A 22,746-nucleotide genomic window follows, 5' to 3' on the forward strand; every position below is an offset into this window, starting at 1 on the left:
CTTAATCCAAACCAAACGCCCGATGAGCAATCACTTTGCCCCACTTATCTGTCTTCTCTTTCTTTATACAAATACCTATATAATGATATTCATTCTTCACGAAATTCCAAACACAAACACTACCTTCGACGACGACAACTGCAACGACTTTGCCAGGAGAGTTTTTTCGATAATTTCGTCTAGTACTGAGTGGTTTAACACCGAACCGCCATGGCCAGTTCCAGTTCGGTTCCACAGCGGTCTCAGTCCAGGAGGATGAGTCGAGCTCAGACCATGCTGGTCGACTTGCAGAATGAAGACAGCTCGGCTATGGACAGTGAGCTGGTGCCATCTTCCTTGGCCGTCATTGCTCCAATTCTTCGTGTGGCTAATGAAATTCAAGAGCATAACCCTAGAGTCGCGTATCTCTGTTAGTTTCATATTTCTCTCTCCTTATTTGTTCTATTGCTGTTGTGTTGGTTACAGTTCATTCACATTTTGTTACTATTTTATGCTGAATGATTACTATTATAATTTCACTTTATTCTACATTCCTCTTCTTGTTAGCAGTGATAAGTGTGTTGTTTGAATAAAAGATTGGTGCTTCTGCGCTATGATTTGTGAGGGATGGGAGTAATAACTGTAGTTCGAAAAGTTGAAAGCAGAATGGAATTTCTTAGTTTCCAGAAATAAACCGTCCGTTCAGAAAGTTTTTGTTACTTTGACTTCTGCTCTTCTGCAGAAGATATTAGCTTTTTTTTCTTCCCCCCTTTTGCAGTCATTTGGTTTACACCTTTAGGGTAAGTTTCTATGTGAAGCTTTATAGTTGCCATGAGTTCTATGGCCAAGGTACTTTAAGCATTCTTATCCAATGGATAATTTATTTTACAATGACCTTAATACCATATAATTCTTCCAGGCCGCTACCATGCATTTGAGATGGCACATATGATGGATCGAAAATCTAGTGGCCGTGGTGTCCGACAGTTTAAGACCTATCTGTTGCATAGACTTGAGAAGGTAGTCCTAGTCATTATTGTTGGTTTTTATTATTGATTCTTCTTTCTTCATTGAGTGACGTTCATTTCTTTGGGCAGTTCATGTTATTTTTCCATTCTTAGTTTTCTCTAAATGATTCTTAATATTTTTTGGTAATAAAAATGTTGTTCTTTAAATTAGACTAATTTCATTTGTGTTCTCAGAAAATTGAAATGTAGTATTTAATGAGGTTAGTTTCCGGAAGTCTGGTTTACAAAATGAATTGGATGATAATAATACTTCATAATGCCTTAAGTTTTTTGCTCTACCAATTCTGTACTAATGATAATTATGTTATTCATTGTCAAAGCTTGTGCTTCATGTATTAACTGGTTAATAGTTTTGATACATGTTACTAGTTTCTGTCAATATCAAAACTACAATGCCATGGCATATCATGAATTCCTAAAGAATGATTTAGAATGTCGAAAATATTTGTTTGCAACAGGAAGAACAAGAGACAAGGCGGCAGCTTCATAGAAGTGAACCCAAAGAAATCCAGTTGTATTTTCAGAATTTCTATGAGAACAGTATCAAAAGAGGCCAACAGACGAAAAAACCGTAAGGCTCAAGTTTGGACTTTTGAAATGCCCTATTTAGCATTCATTTACTGATTCTTTTTGGTTTTTGCTTACTGTTGAAGGGAGGAGATGGCTAAGATTTTGCAGATTGCAACAGTGTTGTATGATGTGTTAAAAATTGTTGTACCTCCTTCACAAGTTGACGAAGAGGTTTGATTTGTGTAATATCAGAATCATGGCACAATTTTTTTAAGTTTATGGTTGCATCTGGGATTGTTGAAATGTTGGATGCGCAATTGATTCATGATTACAGACCCACAAGTATGCTGAAGACGTTAAGAGGAAGCGGGAACAATATGAACATTATAACATTCTTCCACTAAATGCTACAGGGGCTAAATCAGCAATCATGGAACTCCCTGAGGTTGCGTCTCTGCTGTATTTGTTGTTTTAGTTTTGCTTGTGCTCATGAAATTCATCATAATTTTTTTTCCCCTCTGGAAATATAGATCAAAGCCGCAATTCGTGCATTGCGTAATGTGCAAAACCTTCCCATGTCCAGAGTTCGTGCAACACCCAATGTTCCTCATGCCTTGCCTGAGGAGAAGGATAAATCTGTTGTTGACATACTTGATTGGCTTTCTTCATATTTTGGGTTTCAGGTATATCACGCACTGAATTCCTTCCTTTTATCTTTATTTTTACATGCTGTTAGCTGTATTGATTTATTTGTAAGCTAAGTCTCACCCAATCCACCGCATATCGTTAAACTGTTTCATTTTGAAAAATTGATGAATTTTGAATGTCACGGGGAAAATAGCTTCTACTTCTAGATAATGTCATCATGAGAATTCTGCCACTCCTCTCTTCCTTTCTAAACAAGAAACCTGAGTTAGAATTATTTATTAATAGAATTGTCTTGTTTAGACCCTTTGGTTTTGTTTCATTTCTTTTCATCAACTCTGTGAAAGATGAGAAACGAGAATTCGTTATGAATGCCTCATTCTATTGTTATTTAAAAGCTTTGATGGTGTTGATGGGTCAACGGTCAGAAAAATTATGCTGCAAGAATGCTTAGCTCTAATGAAGGCTGCAAATAAGCTGAGCTGAGCTAAGCTCGAGCTTGTTGTGTTGCTTGGTTCGCTGAGCTCGCGGTTTGATTTGAGTATAATATTAAAAAAACCCCCCAAAAAGTTTACACTTGCATCCCTAAAATCTTATTCCCTCCGTTTGAATATGAAGAATAATTAACAAATATATAAATTACAGAGTTTAATTGTAATTTTGTGAGCCAAGCTTAAGTCAATCACTCCTATCTTAAGTTCGAGCTCTCATAGAGGTTGAGTTTGGCATATACCTAATTGAGAGGAGCTCGAGCCCGTCACTACTCTGCTTGGCTTGACTCGATTGCAACCCCGACTTGCAGTGGAGGTTGTTGATTCCTTAAATGCAGTGGCAATAAAGGCACAATACAGAAATGCAGTGGCTATGAAGACCACCCACGATGTCGATAAAAATTTGTGGTAATGAAGGCACAGTAAAACAAGCTTTGATAAATAGACCAATGAATAAATTTATACAAGCTCTAATATTTGATACAAGACTAGATTGTACGTATACAACTAATTAAAAAACATAGATAATAATCCCACTAATTGTGGGATAATAAATTTTTTCAAATTTAAATTAATCCCTGGATTAAGGAAAGAGTTTTCAACAACCTCTTCCCAATTTTGGGTTCCCCTTTCCCCTTTTATCCCATACATAGATTGAGGTCAAGTTACTCATTATTGGAGGATTCATTGTCAGTGTTGGATGTCAACATTTATTTACTTACCCTTGGATACGTGCAACCCCGAGCCCGTCACTACTCTGCTTGGCTTGACTCGATTGCAACCCTGACTTGCAGTGGAGGTTGTTGATTGCTTAAATGCAGTGGCAATAAAGGCACAATACAGAAATGCAGTGGCTATGAAGACCACCCATGATGTCGATAAAAATTTGTGGTAATGAATGCACAGTAAAACAAGCTTTGATAAATAGACCAATGAATAAATTTATACAAGCTCTAATATTTGATACAAGACTAGATTGTACGTACAACTAATTAAAAAACATAGATAATAATCCCACTAATTGTGGGATAATAAATTTTTTCAAATTTAAATTAATCCCTGGATTAAGGAAGAGTTTTCAACAACCTCTTCCCAATTTTTGGTTCCCCTTTCCCCTTTTATCCCATACATAGATTGAGGTCAAGTTACTCATTATTGGAGGATTCATTGTCAGTGTTGGATGTCAACATTTATTTACTTACCCTTGGATACGTGCAAACTCTACTTTGTGACAATTGACAAATGTATTATATTGTTATCTTACACTATTTTTTTTCCTACACATGCATCTCAACATCTTGACTAGGCTACATGCAATTTGCGAGTAGGTTGTTTCTTGACTGTTCAAATCTTTCTAAAAAGATTTAATCAGTCTTGAGTGGTTCATAAAAATTTCTTCCAAACTTGTGGACATTGAATATAATACTCTAGTTGCATTTTCTATTTCATCTACCTTATTTTACTTTTTAGGTTTTCTATAATTACTCTAGTTGTGGTTATAATCCTCTAGTTGCATTGCTCTGTTATTTTCTTCGTATCCTTATTATATGGTTAGCATACTTCTCAATCTTTCAGCTTTATAGAAACTGGACAAAGACACGTAATATGATCATTCTTGAGTACTTGTTAGGCTATAATTTTTAGCATATCCTCTCTTATGTCCCCTATAATGTCTTAATATCATTCAAACTCTAATCTAGTTACGAAGGTCATATGTTACTACATGAGGTATTTGAATTTAATTTTGCTCGTCAATGGGGCTTCGAATAATTTAGGGTAGGGGTGTCCTTCCATGTCTCCAACTTGTTTTTTATACCAGTCTAATGTTTCATTTATTAATACAATAGTATTCAGAATTAGAAAAAGCACTTGGTAGTATCATCCCAATACATCTCATGATCCTTGGCTGTAAATCAACTCTACGGAGAATTCATTGATACTCCTACTAGTTTGTCATTATCTACAGCCCTCTCATAAATGTTCTTAGTCAAATTATGATTTAGCAAATAACGCCTTAATAGCATTTCTCAATCTACTTGAAATGTCTTTCCTTCTTTCTTTTCCAAAATATTCCACATTACTTAAGTTTCTGAGGTCATTTTGTGGCTCGGAATCCAGTTCTGATTTTGTATTCTAAAAACCCTTTTCCCTATTATCATGTCTGGCTACAAGGTATTTTAGGAAAAATGTGTTGTGATGATGTTCAACGTCTTTTTCGTAAATGTTTTAACTTCTTTTTCTGAAAATATTCAACCTTTTTTAATTCATAACAAAAGCCATTTTGTAATCAAGTCACTTCATGCTTGCAAGGTGGGATATATTAACCATTGTGTTCATTTGGTTTAAGGTTGATTATACTAATCATTTATCTATCTCACAAATCAAATGATAGCGATTATATCATGATATTCTATTGTCTAATATTTGCGGGAATTGAAGAAAGGAAATGTAGCAAACCAGAGGGAGCACCTAATACTTCTTCTTGCAAACATGGATGTACGGTCCAAGAATAGTGAAAATTATGTGCAGGTAAATCTTCTTTAAGTGGTCTGCTTTATTCATTTGCCATTTTGGTTCATAACTGCCTTAGTTATAATCTTATGTTAATACACTTTCTGCTTTCCTATATATGCAAAAAAGAAGGAAAAGAAAAGAAAAAGTTAGATTCTTATGTCATCATATATTGAAGATTGATAAAAAGCTTATTACAGCTGAGTAGTACCACTGTAGACAAGTTGATGGACAAAATATTCAAGAATTACAAATCATGGTGTAAGTATTTGCGTTGTGACTTGAAAATTAGGTAAGTGCTTTATATGCTTATTGTTTTTGTCATATTCATTGTATCAGAAATTATGTCATAGTTTGTACATAAGTTGAACTTGGTTTTTGATATGAACCTTAGGAAAATCACACTTCAAAAGCTAGCTATTGAGATGAGAGAGCTCAAGGCAATATAAACCCCACACTAGTTGCCCATACTTTCCAATGTGAGATCTAAGTCTCATACCTTGTACTTGAGATCCTAACATACCATCACGCTCCGTTGCCCCGGCGCCCACGCGGGCTGGTTGTGCGCTAGTTTCCTACTTGCCCCGGGCAAACACTGCAATACCGGCATCAACGCCCGCGCCGCACGATTACAATTAGGAGACATGATGATGACTCTGATACCAAATGATACGAACCTTAGGAGAACCACACCTCAAAAGTTAGCTATTGAGATGGGAGAGCTCAAGGTCATATAAACCTCACACTAGTTGCTCATATTTTTCAATGTGGGATCTACGACTCATACCTTGCACTTGAGATCCTAACAGTTTTACATTAAGCCACTGGATTATTTTCTTCTTCTTTTTTTTTTTTTTTTGGGGTAAATCCACTGTATTATTTTCACTTTGCAGGATTCCTGAAGGTTTTGACACGCAACAAATATGTCTTATCTACATTGGACTGTATCTTCTTATATGGGGTGAAGCTTCAAATATACGGTTTATGCCTGAATGCATTTGCTACATCTTCCATAATGTACGCTTACTGTCTTCGAAGCACTATTGGTGGTTCGAGAATTCTATGTTAGCTGGACTGTGCTATTTTTTGTTATATGTTTTTTTAAATGTTCATCATAAGTCTTATAATAGTAAATCTTGAAAGGAAATTTTTTTATTATCATGCAATGGTGAATTTTTACTCATCTGAACATCAAAGTTGTTTTTCAATTATCATTTTTTATTTTAGTTAAGTGCCCTTGGAGTTGTCTTGCATTAGCTTATATCCCCTTTCAGTCTCATGAAATAGAAATTTTAGTTGGTCATTTTTTGAGAAGAAACAATGACAATATCATTAATTGAGAAAAAAAAAAAGCAAAAAATTAAATAAACTGTCTACAAAATTTAGGAGTATGAAACTATTAGTCATTAGTGTGTCAGTTTTCAAATTATTTTGAAAGAATAGGATAGATATTCTTACGTTTCATAAAAAAAGACAAATCTGTAATGTGCTGGCATGATTCACTTACTGAAGTGTGATGGAATTGATATTCTGTTATTAACCTTCTGAACTGTTTTTTTCCTGACCAGATAGGTTTGTTAGTTATAGTTTCCTCATCATTCACTGCTGGCTCAACTTAACTGTATTCTTGTTTTAGCTTATATGATGAAATTATCTGTTTCTTATTCAATAGAGAAAGTGCAGTGACTGCCCTGATCTTACAGTCAATTGGGCAGCTAAAAAATCGCCTGTTATGTTTGTCTTGTATTTCCCTTCTTGTAATAATGCATATTGTGTAGGTGTAATGCCTGAAAATATCAGCATAAAAAATATTGTAACATGAGAGTACAGCCCACACACACCACTGTGTACATGTACTCTGATATTATTAATGACACAAACGTAATTCTGATTTATCAATTGTAAATTTTTCTTGTTGTAACTTATAGCATTCTGTTAGGACAGGGGGACACTGGTCCTATTTTTAGAGATAAGATTCTATTATATCAAGGGGTAGTTAAGGTTATCAAGGGGAGGAAAAAAAGGGAAAATGAAGATTTTAGACAACCTTAGGGTTGTGCGTAACCTTAAGATTAATTGCAGGAGGTCTCCAACATCTCAAATGACCTGAAATGGGCGGTCCTGACTCCTTGAATTGTTTAGTTTATTTATGTAAATAGCCGTATATAAACAACATGTTTTTTTTTTGGTTTTTTTTTTGCTTTGTTAGTTGTTTTGGGTCAAATTTGTCCGAATTCCTAATGAAATGGTATTCAAGCGGTGAGATCTAATGAAGGAGGTGACTAGAAAAAGCGAGACAGACTGGTGTCGGAAAATTGAAGAGTGGTCCAAAAAAAGGAATAATTTGAAAGGTGTTAAGAAGATAGACAGGTGTGGTGATGTCGTAGCTGGAGCACAGATCAACAAGGGAGGATGGTGGATTGACAAGATAGAAGTCTAGAAGTTTTGAGATTGGTGACAGAAAGTAATGGTGGAAGATAAATCAACATAGGAAAGGCGAAAGGGCACAATAGTTGCTACCCAAAAAGTGAAAATCGTCGGAAAATGGTGGTGAGTTAGGGTTTGACAGGTGGGGAAGGAGAAGCTGAGAAGGAAAAAAACGAGATGGAAGTCTAGAAGTCATGAGATCGGTGATTGAAAGTGATGGTGGAAGCTAAATCAACATTGGAAAGGCTAAAGGGCACAACAGCTGCAACCAAAAAGGTGAAAAATCGTCGGAAGATGGCAGTGAGTCAGGGTTTGGCAGGTGGGGAAGGAGAAGCTGGAAAAGAAAAAAATTTATAAGAAGAAAGGAAGATGCAAAAGGGGTAGAAAAATCGATAATATATTAGAGAAGGGAGAGAAAGCCTTGGGGTATGATGACACCCCTCCATTGTTGCTTCCATTTTTTAGTGGATTGATTGGTGTTATTTGAATCTTGGAAGTATCAATAATACATTCAGAGTATTTGTTTTATAAAATCGCTTGATTGTGTTGAGTGGATCCAACATAAATCGGTTAAGTGTGTTGATATGATTGTGGAGTTGACTTGTGTTAGCAAGTTTCTATTAAAGTGGTATCGGAGAATAAAATGTTTTCAGTTTTGTTAAAAAAAGGGAAAAAAAATAAAAAACAAAAATATAAAAGTAAATTTAAAAAAAAATCAGTCTTCCCACCTTTAGTATAAGGTGGTTTTCAAAGGGAAAGGAAATGATAGGACAGGGAGACACTTGCACTATTTTTAGATATTATATTTTATTATACAAAGGGGTAGTTAAGGTTGTTAAGGGGAGGGAAAAAGAGGAAAATTAGGATTTTGGGCAACCTTGGGGTTGATTGTGGAAGGCCTTCGGGATCTTGAATGGGTGAAAATAGGAGGCTGCGACTCCTCGAGTTGGCTGGTTTATTCATGTAAATATCTTTATACGAATAAAATGTTTTCTTATTTTCTGGTTTTGTTTGCTCTTTTGGGTGGAAATGTGGCTGGATGCTTACACTTTCTGTAAACATGTGTTTAATTTTGATTTTAGATGACAATGGAAACCATATGAGCAGATTTGAAGAAGCTTAAAATGACACTGACCAATCTACTTATGAATTTGTAGTGAGTAATAAATCTCGAAAGTTTATTTCTATGCAAAACATATCGGTGCTTTAAAGGGCAGGCATATATAGACAAAATTAGAAGAATGTCGAAACACATTGTTGAACAGTGTTATCTAGACTAAAAACAGTATTAATGAGTGTTTACTTCTTACCTGATTAGGGGTGCTTGATATGATAGATGGCACCATAATAGCAGTCAGCATATCTGGCATGATAGAATTTCAGAGGCTTTTTATTTGATTTTGTTTTCTAAATACTGTATTATGTAGCATTTTTGTCGTTGATTGTTTTGTATTCAGATTAAAATATGGTGGAGATAACTTTTCCTTCTGTCGGGTTACATGTTACCAACCGTTTATTTCATATGGAGAAAACTGTATACTTCTTGGAGCTGGCATATAACTTCTGCTGCTCTTTTCCTTGTCTACGAAAGATTAACCATTAGTTTTTGGGAAACCAACAATTGATTTGGCAATTAATAGCTCTCCTGTAATTATAATATTCTCTATTTTATAGCTTGTTGATATGTTATGTGTTATCTAATTTTGACCCAAAAAAATCATATAACTTTATGGCTCTTCTGACTTTTCTTTTCCCTCGTAACATTTTTTTTTGTTTCCTGTGAAGAAAAGAAATATAGTTTTCTTTTTTTCGTTTCTGCAGTGTCTTACAGCTTATGTATAACTGAAATAATGCTCTTCTTGTTCCTGATTTTGTAAGATGGCAAAGGAAGTCTATGATGTGATTAGCAATGTGCCCTCTGCCAGTGGAGACATGTACTATGGAGATGCACCTGATGACGAAGCGTTTTTGCGGAACGTTATAACCCCTATCTACCAGGTCTTGTGCAAGGTAGTTAATACTTGATTATATTCTAGTGTTATTTGCTCCCATGTTTAAAACTTCTTGATGATATATTGATTATATTTGGTGAAAAAGGAAGCTAAAAGAAATAAAGGGGGCAAGACAAGCCATTCAAGGTGGAGAAATTATGATGATCTAAACGAATATTTTTGGTGAGTATTCTGAGCAATTACTTCTGTTAATGTACTCAGATGATTATTTGCTGAAACCTTTCCATCTACTCAAAAAATAAACTTTTTTAGGTCTGAAAGGTGTCTTAAGCTGGGTTGGCCGATGCAACTTAAAGCAGACTTTTTCACGAATTCAGAGCCGATATTGCCTGCAAATGATGTATATTTTTTTCAATTCCTTTTTAATTTAATGCATATTTTAATATTTTATTCCTTAAATAATTTGTATGTTTCTATATTTTTTATTTTTAATTGATGTGCTCATTGTGTTGTGGTTTCTTGTGGGACAAATTTTGTCAGTTGATGCTTTTGGAGGATCACATCTTCTACAGGAATTTATCTTCTTGTTCTGTGATTTATTGAGTTGTAGTTTACTTGCTTTTTTACAGAGAACCAACCAGGTCCCTACCGGAAAGAGAAAGCCTAAAACTAATTTTGTTGAAGCCCGCACATTTTGGCACCTTTATAGAAGTTTTGACCGAATGTGGATATTCTTCACATTGGCTTTCCAGGTTTCTGTACTGTTTGAGTATGTTCCTTTGTATTTTTTGACTATTTTTGGATAAACTAACTTGCATGTGTAATTTTTGTGGTTTTCAGGCTATGGTAATTGTTGCATGGAGTTCTTCTGGATCTCTACTTGCCTTTTTTGAAGAGGATGTGTTCAGAAGGGTGACAAGCATTTTCATTACTCAAGCTTTTCTTAATTTTCTGCAAGGTACTGGTGATCTATGATAAGGAATTTCTATTCCATATTATTGCTTGGTTATTTGCCTTGCTGGAAACCATACACAAAAAATGAATTCAGCCATATGATATGATAGGATTGCTTTCAGCAATTTTTAAGCTTCAATGAGCTACTAGTTGTGTGGGCATATTATCCTGTTCCAACAGCATGTTGTAGATTAAACAGTCTTTTCCTTGCTTTCTTACTTCACTAGAAACTTTTGTACAGCTGCCCTGGATATAATTCTTAGTTTGAATGCCTGGAGAAGCTTGAAATTTACCCAGATCCTGCGGTACGTTCTGAAATTTGCAGTAGCAACTGTGTGGGCAGTGGTTCTGCCAATTGGTTATGCCAGCTCTGTGCTGAATCCAACTGGACTTGTGAAACTTTTTAGCGACTGGGCTGGGAATTGGCAGAGCCAAACAATTTATATTTGTGCTGTGGCAATTTACTTGATACCCAATATATTGGCTGCCATAATGTTTTTTTTTCCATTTTTGCGGAGAATTATGGAGCATTCAAATTGGCGTATCATCACACTTTTTATGTGGTGGGCTCAGGCAAGAATATGTAGAGTGGATTTTTTCTGATGTTTATTTGTTTCCTTATTGACATTGCTTATATTTTACTTTAGCAAATTGATTGAGTGTGCTTCTGTTATATGTTGGCATTCTTCAGCCGAAACTCTATGTAGGAAGAGGCTTGCATGAGAGCATATTCTCACTTCTAAAGTAAGTTCAAAGAAGTGCTCTTGGATATCATTTTTTACCCCATGTTCCTAAGGGGGATTTGAGATCTAGTGCCAAAACACTGCCATGATTTGGAAGTCCATTAACATAATTTATTTTTATATTCCCAGGTATACATTATTTTGGATCATGCTGCTAATCAGCAAGCTAGCATTCAGCTACTATGTGGAGGTGATTATTTTCTAAAGTTATTTTGAATCAAATACTACTATGAATTGAAATTGGTTGAATGTTGGTTATAGCAATTTTTAAGATACCTAAGGAAAAGTTAATAATCATTTATAAAAGTATGATACCTTTGTTATATACATACAATATGACAAAATAATTTTTTGCTTGCACTTGCCTAACCAACAGCTATATATGCTGTTGTGGTGAATTTTTGCTGCAGTGATTTTTTTGAACAGGAAGAATATGCAAACTAATTTTGTGATTGGTTCTTTTTCAATATATTAAAAAGATTCTAACTCAGGACAATTCTCAAGCAATAGTTTTATTCTGTTGATAGATACTGCCACTTGTTGGACCAACGAAGTTAATTATGGACATGCATGTAGTTAATTACAAATGGCATGAGTTCTTTCCAAATGGTAACCCCTTTTCTTAAATTCTTTTTAACCATTCCCAATTTCTTTTTTAAGTTTGGCTGAAGTACATGTTGACTTTGCCACAGAAACCCATAATATTGGAATTGTTATTGCAATATGGGCTCCTATTGTCCTGGTAAGTGGACCATAGATTAACATTTCAAAATTGGTCATTTTTAATGCCTTCATGTCATATGTAGTTTGTTGCACTTACAACTTGTTCCACTTGTGCATATAGGTTTATTTTATGGATGCTCAAATATGGTATTCCATATTTTTCACCCTTTTTGGTGTAATTAATGGAGCATTAAGCCATTTGGGTGAGGTTAGTGACTACTGTTGCCACAGAGAAACTTGTTAGTCCTAAAACAGCCAGTGTTGTTTAGTGTATGGTGATTCAATGAAAACCATATGTGAACTTCAGTTGTCTTACAAACTTTTCAGTTATACTAAAATTTCTCATGATTATTTAAACAACTGTCATTCTCAGATACGAACACTTGGAATGTTGCGGTCAAGATTTGATGATGTGCCTTTAGCTTTCTGTGATCGTCTTGTGCCATCATCAAAAGAAGATAAGAAAAAATACATGGTAGTGCTGATTTTTGTTGACCTATCAGTATTTGTTTGTTGCGCTTGTCTGTCTGAATTTCATTTTGCATTTGTCTGCCGGATAGGTTTCAAATCACAAATACTCTAGTCGATACTAACCGGATTAGTGTTGAGTATGACCCTCAATTTAGGTTTAAAAAAATATAGAAAAGGGACAATAAGAAAATAATATGAAAACAAAAACTGAGAAGAAATATATTTCAAAGCACAAAAAGGAATCTAGAAAATGGAAGTTAAAGAAAGTAGAAACTCATTTATATGTTGCCAGTGTTTGCCAAAGGCAATGATGTCTGGTGCTAATGGCAAAAAATGTTAATTGGAATCCACCTCTCTCTCTCTCTCTCACACAGACGCACACACAAAAAAAAAAATTCTCTAGTATTAAGGTTAGAAATCTCAACTGTATCCACTCTTGTATTTGCTGACATAGGTTACTTATATCTACAATTCTAATTCACTCTTTGTCCTATATGCAAAATGAATCCCAGTATATTGGGTCAACCGATATTGACATTGTCTCGATATTTTTTACTTTGTTTTTGCTAAAGTAAATGCTTTTCACCATGGCAGGATGAGGCGATACACCGGATGAATATTGCAAATTTTTCTCAGGTGTGGAATGAATTCATAGAAAGCATGCGAAAAGAGGATCTGCTCAGCAATGAGTTAGGACTTCACCTTGTGTAAAGAAATTTACTTTTCATCAAATGCATCCTTTGATAATTTTTTAATGTTCTCATTGAATTCTTAATTTCTAGGGAAAGGGACTTGCTACTTGTGCCGTATTCCTCAAGCAATATCTCTGTTGTCCAGTGGCCACCTTTTCTGCTTGCTAGCAAGGTAAATTCTTTGAGTGATGCCTCATGTTTAAACTATATAGTTTTTTTATTCTTTTATTTATGATGAAAATATTTTTATTGCATTGAAAAAGAGACTGAGGTATGTCAATTGAGTAGAAATCCGTAGGGATCAGAAAATCTGAAAAGGGAGCAAATCAATACGAGACAGTGACAAAAATATATAAAAAATAATGCTCTCTTCCTTGTGTCAAAATAAGCTCAAATGGAAGCGCAAGGAGTCTTAAATTTCCCGTCATAGTTTTTTTCTCCTAATTTCTAACTTCTTGTCTTGTTTTTAAATTTATGCTAGATTCCTATTGCATTAGACATGGCGAAGGATTTCAAGGGGAGGGAGGATGCTGATTTATTTAAGAAAATAAAGAGTGATGGTTATATGCTTTCGGCTGTTATTGAATGTTATGAGACACTAAAGGATATAATGTATGGTCTTCTGGAAGATGAAACTGATAGGCTGTAAGGCTGAATCCTCCACATTTTTTTGACTCATTCCTCTGGTCATAATATTTGTGTGCAAAAGGAGTAACTTATTTTATCTTGAATCATAATTGCTTTCACTTTACCATTCATGAAACAGGATTTTGAGGCGGATTTGTTTGGAAGTAGACACTTCTATACAGCAGAATAAGTTCTTGACTGAATTTCGCATGAGCAGGATGCCTTCTCTTAGTGACAAATTGGAAAAATTTCTCAAAGTCTTGGTAATTCTTTTCCTTAATGTTTTTTCAGTTCTTATTTTTTTATTTTTTTCGATAACCGGGGAATTCCGCCCGAATTGATTGGATAGATAAACCCAAGACACAATAATCAAATCCATAATAACTACACCGGATAAGTTAAAGTTTTACAAACATAACAGAGACTCGAACTCAAGTTTTTTCTTTGAAAGTTCTAATGTTTTATCAGTTTTGTTAACCCCTGAGGTTTTTAGTTTTTAATTTTCCTCAACAGTTATTCAATGTTTTTTGGTTTGATTTGATGACAGCTATCTGAAATTGAAAGTGTTGACGTATACAAGTTTCAGATTATTAATGTCCTCCAGGGTATTATTGAAATTATTACAGAGGATATTATGGCTAATGCAAATGAGTGAGTGCTGAAAATTATAAACTTCTTAGAAATGCAAGCTTTTTCTTTCTTTCCCTTGTTACTACAGATCAGCCTTCATGACTGATATTTGCCATGGTTTTTCTTGTATACAAAGTTCATATCTAGAAAATGAAAAGGAAGAGCGGAGATTTGAAAAGATAAATATTCACCTTATAGAGAACAAATCGTGGAAGGAGAAGGTACTTTTGGCGATTACCTTTTTTTTTTTTCAGCTATCATGATTTAACAATAATATATTTCAATCTTTTGTTCTTATACCATTGTAAATTTTCCATAGGTTGTTAGGCTCTTTTTGCTTTTGACAGTCAAAGAATCTGCAATAAATGTGCCAACAAATTTGGATGCTCGCCGCCGTATCACTTTCTTTGCAAATTCATTGTTTATGAATATGCCAAGTGCTCCAAAAGTTCGTGACATGCTCTCCTTTAGGTCAGTAATTGACTCATTGTTGAACATCACTTAATTCAAAATATTGCAGATTGCTAAGAGAGAGTAAGAGATTACTTCTTCATCTTGTCCTCCTTTGAACAAACAAAATTGACTTTCATTATTAAGATTAACTAAGGTTTAACAATGGTAAACCAACTCTTTGTGGGCCTCTGTCTCCAAGGAATTTTAAGATTCTTCATATTTCTTTATTGAGCCGATTGGAATTGGGTTATCAATCAAATACCTGTGTGTGTGTATTTATCTGTGTTCATGTATATTTTTCTATATAGACTAGCTTAATGTCTTTAATGATCAGATAGCCATAGATTTACCATGCTGACATGTCTGCTTTTGTCATCCTAAGAGTTACATTGCTTTTGCTATTATAAATAATATACATTTGTTACTCTTCGTCATCATTAACACAATATCCTATCATATCCAATCCAATAAATAAATGAAGGTAAACCAGCGGTCTTTCATTAGTAATTAGTTGCTGCAATTTATCAGACCTATATGATTGGTCATGCTCTTTCTTAATAATATAGAATTTCTATAAAAATTTGCTTCCTCTTTGCAAGGTTTTCGGTGGATAAAAGTTTTGCGTGCTGTTATGCTTCGTTTTATTATATTTATATAATGGACGTCTGTTTGTATTTTATCTTAACATAAATTTCTTTCCTGGCTCATGATTTAGTGTTTTGACACCATATTATAAGGAAGATGTTCTATATTCTGTTGAGGAACTTAATAAGGAGAATGAGGATGGAATATCGATTCTGTTTTACCTACAGAAAATATATCCTGGTGAGTTCCTGATCCAGAACTGTGGTATGCTTTTTGTGATTCAGTTGGTAAGAATATGCTAAATAGCTTTCTTTCTGCGTATTAGATGAATGGGCCAATTTCCTGCATCGTATCAATGATCAAAAACAAAATTATTCAATGGAAATGAAGAATGATTTAACTCGTCAATGGGTATCTTACAGAGGGCAGACACTCTCAAGAACAGGTCTGTGTTATACAGATTTCATTTGCCATAGTGTAGTTGCATTGTGTATATCTCATATATGTATATATATAAAACTTGAAAGCCTTTGTTTCTTGCAGTGAGAGGGATGATGTACTACAAACGGGCTCTAGAAGTGCAATGCTTCCTGGAGATGGCAAGAGATAGTGGTCTGTAGTTTCTTTGACAGATATTAAATTTCAATTTTTCATCAACATCTTCTGTGTTTCATTTCAATATCTTTCAAATGTTTGTATATGACAAGTGAAATTTGGTTACTAATATACAAGTCACTGATTTCCTGGCAGAAATTCCTGGTGGTTACCGGACCTTTGAATCAAGTGGGGATGATGAGAAGGCTTTTGCAGAAGCTCTGGCAGATATGAAGTTCACATATGTTGTCTCTTGTCAGGTCTATGGAGCTCAAAAAAAATCTGATGATCAAAGAGATCGTAGTTGTTATAGTAATATTTTGAATCTCATGTTAACGTAAGTTGAGATTGTCTGATGCAGTGTCATAATTCAGCATAAAGCTAAAATGCAGATGGTACTTAATGAAATACACCCTGTCAGGTATCCATCCCTGCGTGTTGCTTACGTAGATGAAAGTGAGGAGACTGTGAATGGAAAATCTCAGAAGTTCTATTACTCTGTTCTTTTGAAAGGAGGTGATAAGTTTGATGAGGTATGGAATAGTTATTGGTTTGATGCAGAATTGATATGCTTTCATACTTAGTTTCGGAGCTTACAGCGTACATATTTTCAGATGCAAATATAATTATTTTTAACTTTACCCAAGGTTGGACATGTCCCATTTTCTTTTAAGTGATACGTCCTTTCAAAATTATCCACTTATGTCATGTTAGCTGATTTCTTCATCACAAACAAAACAGATGAAACATTTTTTTCTTGATTGATAAATTTAATTGGAAAATTCAATTAATCTCATTGCTTCTCCCTTTTGTTGGAATTCTTTTAGTATAAAATATCCAATTATTAATATTTTCATATATATTTAGTTTAACATATGGAGTCACATGTAAAAAATCTGTTATCATCCCCAAGATAGCCAGCTATTTTCTTTTATTTTATATATTTAGATGTTGAACATCCGTTTACAGATTTGATAATTTTGATATTAGAGATGGCTAACAATACTTAACTAACAACATGCTCTCTTGAACACTTGCTACTTGTTCCAGTGCCATCTGCTCCTATACTTTTTGTTTTGTGAATTCATAAAAATAGGACACTTGAATTGAAAACAAGCCAGGGGAGTTGGAGAGTGATAACATATGATAACATGGAGGAGTGTTATTATTGATCCTACTTATGATTACATAGTGGACAAATTGATGAACAATAGTTAAATATTTTCTGTTTTCCCTGATTCAAAATTTGATCTACCAAGAGAGCAAAAGTGAGTGACTTAAATCCAGCCAAAACCAGAGCACCATAATGGCAATATAAAGCATAAATCATACTTTCTGAAGATGCCTAAAGTCTGGTCTATTGGAAAGAAAAAGGAATAATTCATCAATCAGGGAATTTTTATGTTCCATGGAGTTTGCAGAGTGGCTTTGCAGCTGGCCTTCATGTAGCCAAACAAAATTTTGGGGCTCATCTATTGATTATAGTATGCGATGTTATGGATGCTTCCTTGATATTCTGCTTGCTTTATTCATTTTGACATGGAAATGCCAATAGGAAGAAGTTTTCCTTCTAAGTGGAGAGACACAGATCAAGGCCTTTTACAAGATTGTATAAAACAATAGAAAAAGATTGTCAATATTTGATGGTCAAAGACGATTTTGGTAAATGCTATGTTTTTGCTTCTTTTATTACAAAATCATGTTTAACATCCTTTATTTATTCCTTTCATTAATAGGAGATATATCGGATTAAGCTTCCGGGACCTCCAACAGAAATTGGTGAAGGAAAACCTGAAAATCAAAATCATGCCATCATTTTTACTCGTGGAGAAGCCCTACAGACAATAGACATGAATCAGGTAGCTTTCATTCTTTCTGTCCTCTTATGAATAGTATTTAAAAAGTGATTTAACGTGTTCTCCTATACTTTTCAGGATAATTACTTTGAGGAGGCTTTCAAAATGAGAAATGTGTTAAAGGAATTCCTAGATTCTTCTAGTCGACCTACAATATTAGGTCTAAGGGAGCATATTTTTACTGGAAGGTCAGCTGAAAGTGCACACACACACATATTATATCCATAATTTGAACTTGATCTTGATGATTGTTGTTGTTGGGCCCAACCAAATCATAATAGAAAAAAAAATATTGCTCAAAGTGTTGGCAGTTATATTCACATGCATTTCTTTCCTCCTATTCAGTGTTTCTTCACTTGCTTGGTTCATGTCAAATCAAGAGACTAGTTTTGTCACTATTGGCCAACGAGTTTTGGCAAATCCTTTGAGGTAAATCTAGATTCTTCATAAATTAGTGCCTTTTTTATTACCATACATGTAATTCATTTTCATATTTACAGTTATTTTTTATGTTGGAATTTTTTTTTTCTTTCTATTGATTGAGGGGAGTAGATAATTGTTTTACTTATATATAATGCTTCATTAAAAAGGATTATATAAAAAATTATTGCTCTAATAAAGCAATCTTTAAAAAAAAAATCTTTCCGTGGGAGACATCAATTGACATAATGAACCCATAGTCTGCATTCCATGCTTATTAGGCCAACCTAAACTGGACATAGAGTGAAACTATACTGAATGCCAAAATTGCAATTTCAGTTAGTTAAATGTGTGAGATATAGAACACAGAATATCACATCGGTACACATATATTATGTAGCTACCCAATTTTCGAGAATCAAAATTAGTATCTTTGTTGTATTGTCTATGATTATGATTAGTATATGTTGTAATACGTGGGAGGCACAAAAAAGCACGCAAAAAGTAATAGTGGATGAGCATAGAAGCCAGAGAGATCTATCTACCAAAAGATGAGCATGTGTAAAGCCTAATTACACTATAACAAACATGTCTACATCGTGTTCACTGTTGAAATTCTCAAGTACAGAAAAAATTTTCGGTAACCTGTCACTTCAATTCTGCACTGTAACATCTAATTTTTAACTAGATAACACTATACATCTTCCTGTAACTCTAAAATATTTCTACAATAATTCTAACCCTAAAAAGGCAAATTTTCTAACCCATAAACAACTACCAAAGCCATGTAGGCAAATCTTGCATAATATGGTTACCTAATTGTATATGAGAACATATCTAATCAAATGCTCACAATTATCTGGCAAATTAATCATATTCTTGAAACGAACTTTCTGAGTTAAGAAATATGTTTTGTGGCAAATTTTCTATTTGTTTTTCTTTGTTGTTGATGACTGTCTTCTCTCATTGCAAATATTTGAATCTAACTGTAGGCTAACTTAGTTTTGGTATAAGCTGGCTAATTTCTTTCTTATGATCATCCGAGTTTCTATTACGTTCTTCATTTTAACTTTCCAGGGTACGCTTTCATTATGGTCATCCTGATATATTTGATCGAATCTTCCACATAACAAGGGGTGGCATTAGCAAAGCTTCAAAGACAATTAACTTAAGTGAGGATATATTTGCAGGTAATCTACTTCGGCTGAATCACTAACTTATTGGTGTAGTATAATGGCTAAGTTTGTTCATATATTCAGGTTACAATTCAACTTTGCGTGGGGGTCGTATAACACATCATGAATACATCCAAGTAGGCAAGGGGCGTGACATGGGAATGAATCAGATATCAGCATTTGAGGCAAAGGTCGCAAATGGAAATGGAGAGCAGACACTTAGTCGTGATGTTTATCGTCTAGGACGCCGGTTTGACTTCTATAGAATGCTTTCATTCTATTTTACGACAGTTGGATTTTATTTTAGTAGCATGGTATGTTTAATCACTCTAGTTTTGCTTTTTTAGTGTCTTTCATCTATTCTAGAAGTGTTGTACTCCAGTTGTAGAGCTTCTGAGGCTTTTTTTTTTTTTTTAAATCAACACATATCGCAAAACATATGATCCAAGTTGATTAAATATACTTTATCATTTTAAGAAAGAGTAGACCGACAGATATCAACTGGCTCCAGGCCAGTCTTATGTTCATTGAGCTATGTTTTCCTAAGCAACACTGCTGAACTCTGAAAAATTGGAATTTATGTTTAAATCTCAATTTAATTTGATATGATGTCTTGTCAGGTTACCGTGCTAACTGTGTATGTATTCTTGTATGGACGTGTATACATGGTTATGAGCGGATTGGAAAAAAACATTCTTGCGTCTCCAAACATACATCAAAGCAAGGCCCTTGAAGAAGCTTTGGCTACCCCGTCTGTCTTTCAGCTTGGTTTGTTACTGGTGCTTCCAATGGTAATGGAGATTGGCCTGGAAAAAGGGTTTCGCACTGCTCTGGGTGATTTTATCATTATGCAGCTGCAGTTGGCTTCTGTATTCTTTACATTCCAGCTTGGAACAAAAGCACATTATTTTGGCAGAACAATCTTGCATGGAGGTGCTAAATATCGAGCTACTGGTCGTGGCTTTGTTGTTTTTCATGCGCAGTTTGCTGAAAACTATAGATTGTACTCTCGGAGTCACTTTGTGAAGGGACTGGAGCTGGTTATATTATTGGTCTTATATGAAGTTTATGGGGATTCATATAACAGTTCAAATCTTTACCTGTTTATTACTTTCTCTTTTTGGTTCCTGGTTGCCTCATGGTTGTTTGCTCCTTTTGTGTTCAATCCATCTGGTTTTGATTGGCAAAAAACAGTGGATGATTGGACGGACTGGAAGAGGTGGATGGGAAACCGTGGTGGTATTGGGATCCCAACTGATAAAAGTTGGGAATCGTGGTGGGATGGAGAACAAGAGCACCTCAAACACACAAACATGAGGGGACGGATTTTGGAGATCATCCTTGTATTTCGCTTCTTCATCTTCCAGTATGTAATTGTCTACCACCTTGATATAGCCCATCACAGCAGGAGTTTGCTGGTATAGTTTCTCTATTTCAATGATATGGTTCCTTGTTGGTCTATTAATTATTTAGGTTTATGACACTACTTTGCTATATATTACTATATACTTCGATTCTTTGTAGGTCTATGGACTCTCTTGGATAGTTCTGCTGTCTGCACTTTTAGTTTTAAAGGTATGCAATGAATCAAAAAGTATTGAAGGAATCCTGGTTCATAGTATATTGAAGAAATTGCTTATATTAACTATCAAATTCAGTAAAATTGTTCTATTAGGCATTTTGTTAATACTTACAATATATTTACCCTTGGAGAAGCATAAAATGCTCATTTGCAGTTCTCTGGCTTTTTTTATCACCATTAGATGGTATCAGTGGGTAGACGGAAATTTAGTACCAACTTCCAGCTGATGTTCAGGATCCTCAAGGCGCTTCTATTCCTTGGTATCGTGTCAGCCATGACTGTCTTGTTTGTAGTATGTGGGCTCACCATATCCGATTTATTTGCTTGCCTGCTTGCTTTCTTGCCTTCAGGCTGGGCCCTTCTTCTGGTAAGTTTAAACTTCAGATGATTTTGCTAGTATATGCCAAATATTTTGATCATTTTATGACTCAGATATTGTTCCAGTTTAGTGTGCCTTACTCAAAATATTACAAATTAAACAACATGCTGTCCTATGCCTGTGTTATTAAAATAAAAAAGTCCATAAGTGATACATTTCAAACAGATTTCAAACTTTTTTCTCCCGAATTACTTCTGTATTCCTCCTGAAATGTTCTGTTTCAAACAGATGTATTCTGATTGATTCTGAAATTTGAAATTTTCTACGTTGGAAACTAAATGAAAATTTTAAAGACAGAATTGTTTTATATCTTTATTGTTTCTTTTAGTTATTCTCACAAGCTGTGAAGTTTCTAAACCATATATTCCTCTGTTTGGCCTTTGAAGATTGGGCAAGCGAGCAGCCCTTTGTTTAAGAGGTTAGGATTATGGGATTCAATAAAAGAGCTAGCTCGAGCATACGAGTACATAATGGGACTGGTAATCTTCGCCCCTATCGCTATTCTGTCATGGTTCCCGTTTGTATCAGAGTTTCAAACTCGCCTGCTCTTCAATCAAGCATTCAGTAGAGGTCTCCAGATTTCTATGATTCTTACTGGGAGGAAAGAAAAGACAACAGGATCTAAATAAATTTCATAGTATTTCTCATTCATTTTTTCTCAGTATACATTAGTATGTTGTGGTAGGAAAGCTTCTGTTACATCCAGTATGGTCATTTTGGAAAGGAAATCTATTACTTGTTATAAAGTAAACAAATGATACTGTTACCTTATTTTATATTTTTGTTTTTTGGAATCCTTGAAATATTAATATATTACATTGTTATATGTATGAAATTTCGATAGGCTGGCAGCTTATAAATCATTAGAGGATTGTGAGGGGAGGATAACTTCTTCAAAATGACACCGTTTTTCTTTACTCCTTTAAGATTACAATATCTGTTGGCTTAAGACAAGTTGAGTTCCAGCAAGTTCCACATTCCGATATTTATTGAAAACTAGTGCTGTAAAACCTCTATAACTCCCTATTGCTTGCATATAATATTCAATCCATCTTCAACAACTGAATTAATCACATAAATAGACACTTCTTAAATCATAAGCAAGCAAATATAAAGAAAATAGGTAGACCTGTCAAAGTGGGCGGGTTATTTGTGGGTATCTTTTTATAAAACAGGTACAAATTTAAGGTTTTTGGATCGTACCTATATAAATCCAATTTTTACGGACAAGTTAGGTGCGCCTGCAATAAATTAAAATTTACAAAAAAAAAATCATGCTCAAAGATTTACGTTGCCAAAAATTTTTTGTTTCATCACAA

General features: G+C 34.5%; 1 protein-coding gene across 1 annotated transcript; it reads left to right on the plus strand.

The window, feature by feature from the left end:
• Positions 1 to 117: 117 nt before the first annotated feature.
• LOC123224539 (callose synthase 7-like) lies at positions 118 to 22,290 on the plus strand. Its single transcript, XM_044648256.1, has 42 exons — positions 118 to 409; positions 899 to 999; positions 1,466 to 1,578; positions 1,661 to 1,748; positions 1,852 to 1,962; positions 2,048 to 2,200; positions 5,093 to 5,182; positions 5,365 to 5,456; positions 6,058 to 6,181; positions 9,470 to 9,601; positions 9,689 to 9,765; positions 9,856 to 9,943; positions 10,173 to 10,295; positions 10,384 to 10,501; positions 10,739 to 11,070; positions 11,189 to 11,241; positions 11,370 to 11,430; positions 11,768 to 11,849; positions 11,933 to 11,982; positions 12,085 to 12,171; positions 12,337 to 12,438; positions 13,029 to 13,123; positions 13,217 to 13,298; positions 13,608 to 13,771; positions 13,893 to 14,016; positions 14,301 to 14,404; positions 14,520 to 14,604; positions 14,703 to 14,854; positions 15,552 to 15,661; positions 15,747 to 15,866; positions 15,965 to 16,033; positions 16,172 to 16,352; positions 16,437 to 16,548; positions 17,752 to 17,874; positions 17,950 to 18,059; positions 18,217 to 18,300; positions 19,369 to 19,481; positions 19,551 to 19,780; positions 20,087 to 20,884; positions 20,991 to 21,041; positions 21,230 to 21,415; positions 21,814 to 22,290. The coding sequence occupies exons 1-42, from the start codon at positions 211 to 213 to the stop codon at positions 22,054 to 22,056; spliced, it is 5,712 nt and encodes a 1,903-aa protein (XP_044504191.1). The 5' UTR covers positions 118 to 210; the 3' UTR covers positions 22,057 to 22,290.
• Positions 22,291 to 22,746: the final 456 nt, after the last annotated feature.

This window comes from Mangifera indica, chromosome 8 (assembly GCF_011075055.1).
Source record: "Mangifera indica cultivar Alphonso chromosome 8, CATAS_Mindica_2.1, whole genome shotgun sequence".
NCBI classification, from domain to species: Eukaryota; Viridiplantae; Streptophyta; class Magnoliopsida; order Sapindales; family Anacardiaceae; genus Mangifera; species Mangifera indica.

Coding starts and splice junctions, on each gene's coding strand:
- LOC123224539 (XM_044648256.1), top strand. CDS start 211: ATGGCCAGTTCCAGTTCGGTTCCACAGCGGTCTCAGTCCAGGAGGATG. Junction 13,772..13,892: donor GAAGATGAAACTGATAGGCT/GTAAGGCTGAAT, acceptor TTCATGAAACAG/GATTTTGAGGCGGATTTGTT. Junction 18,060..18,216: donor GAGCATATTTTTACTGGAAG/GTCAGCTGAAAG, acceptor CCTCCTATTCAG/TGTTTCTTCACTTGCTTGGT.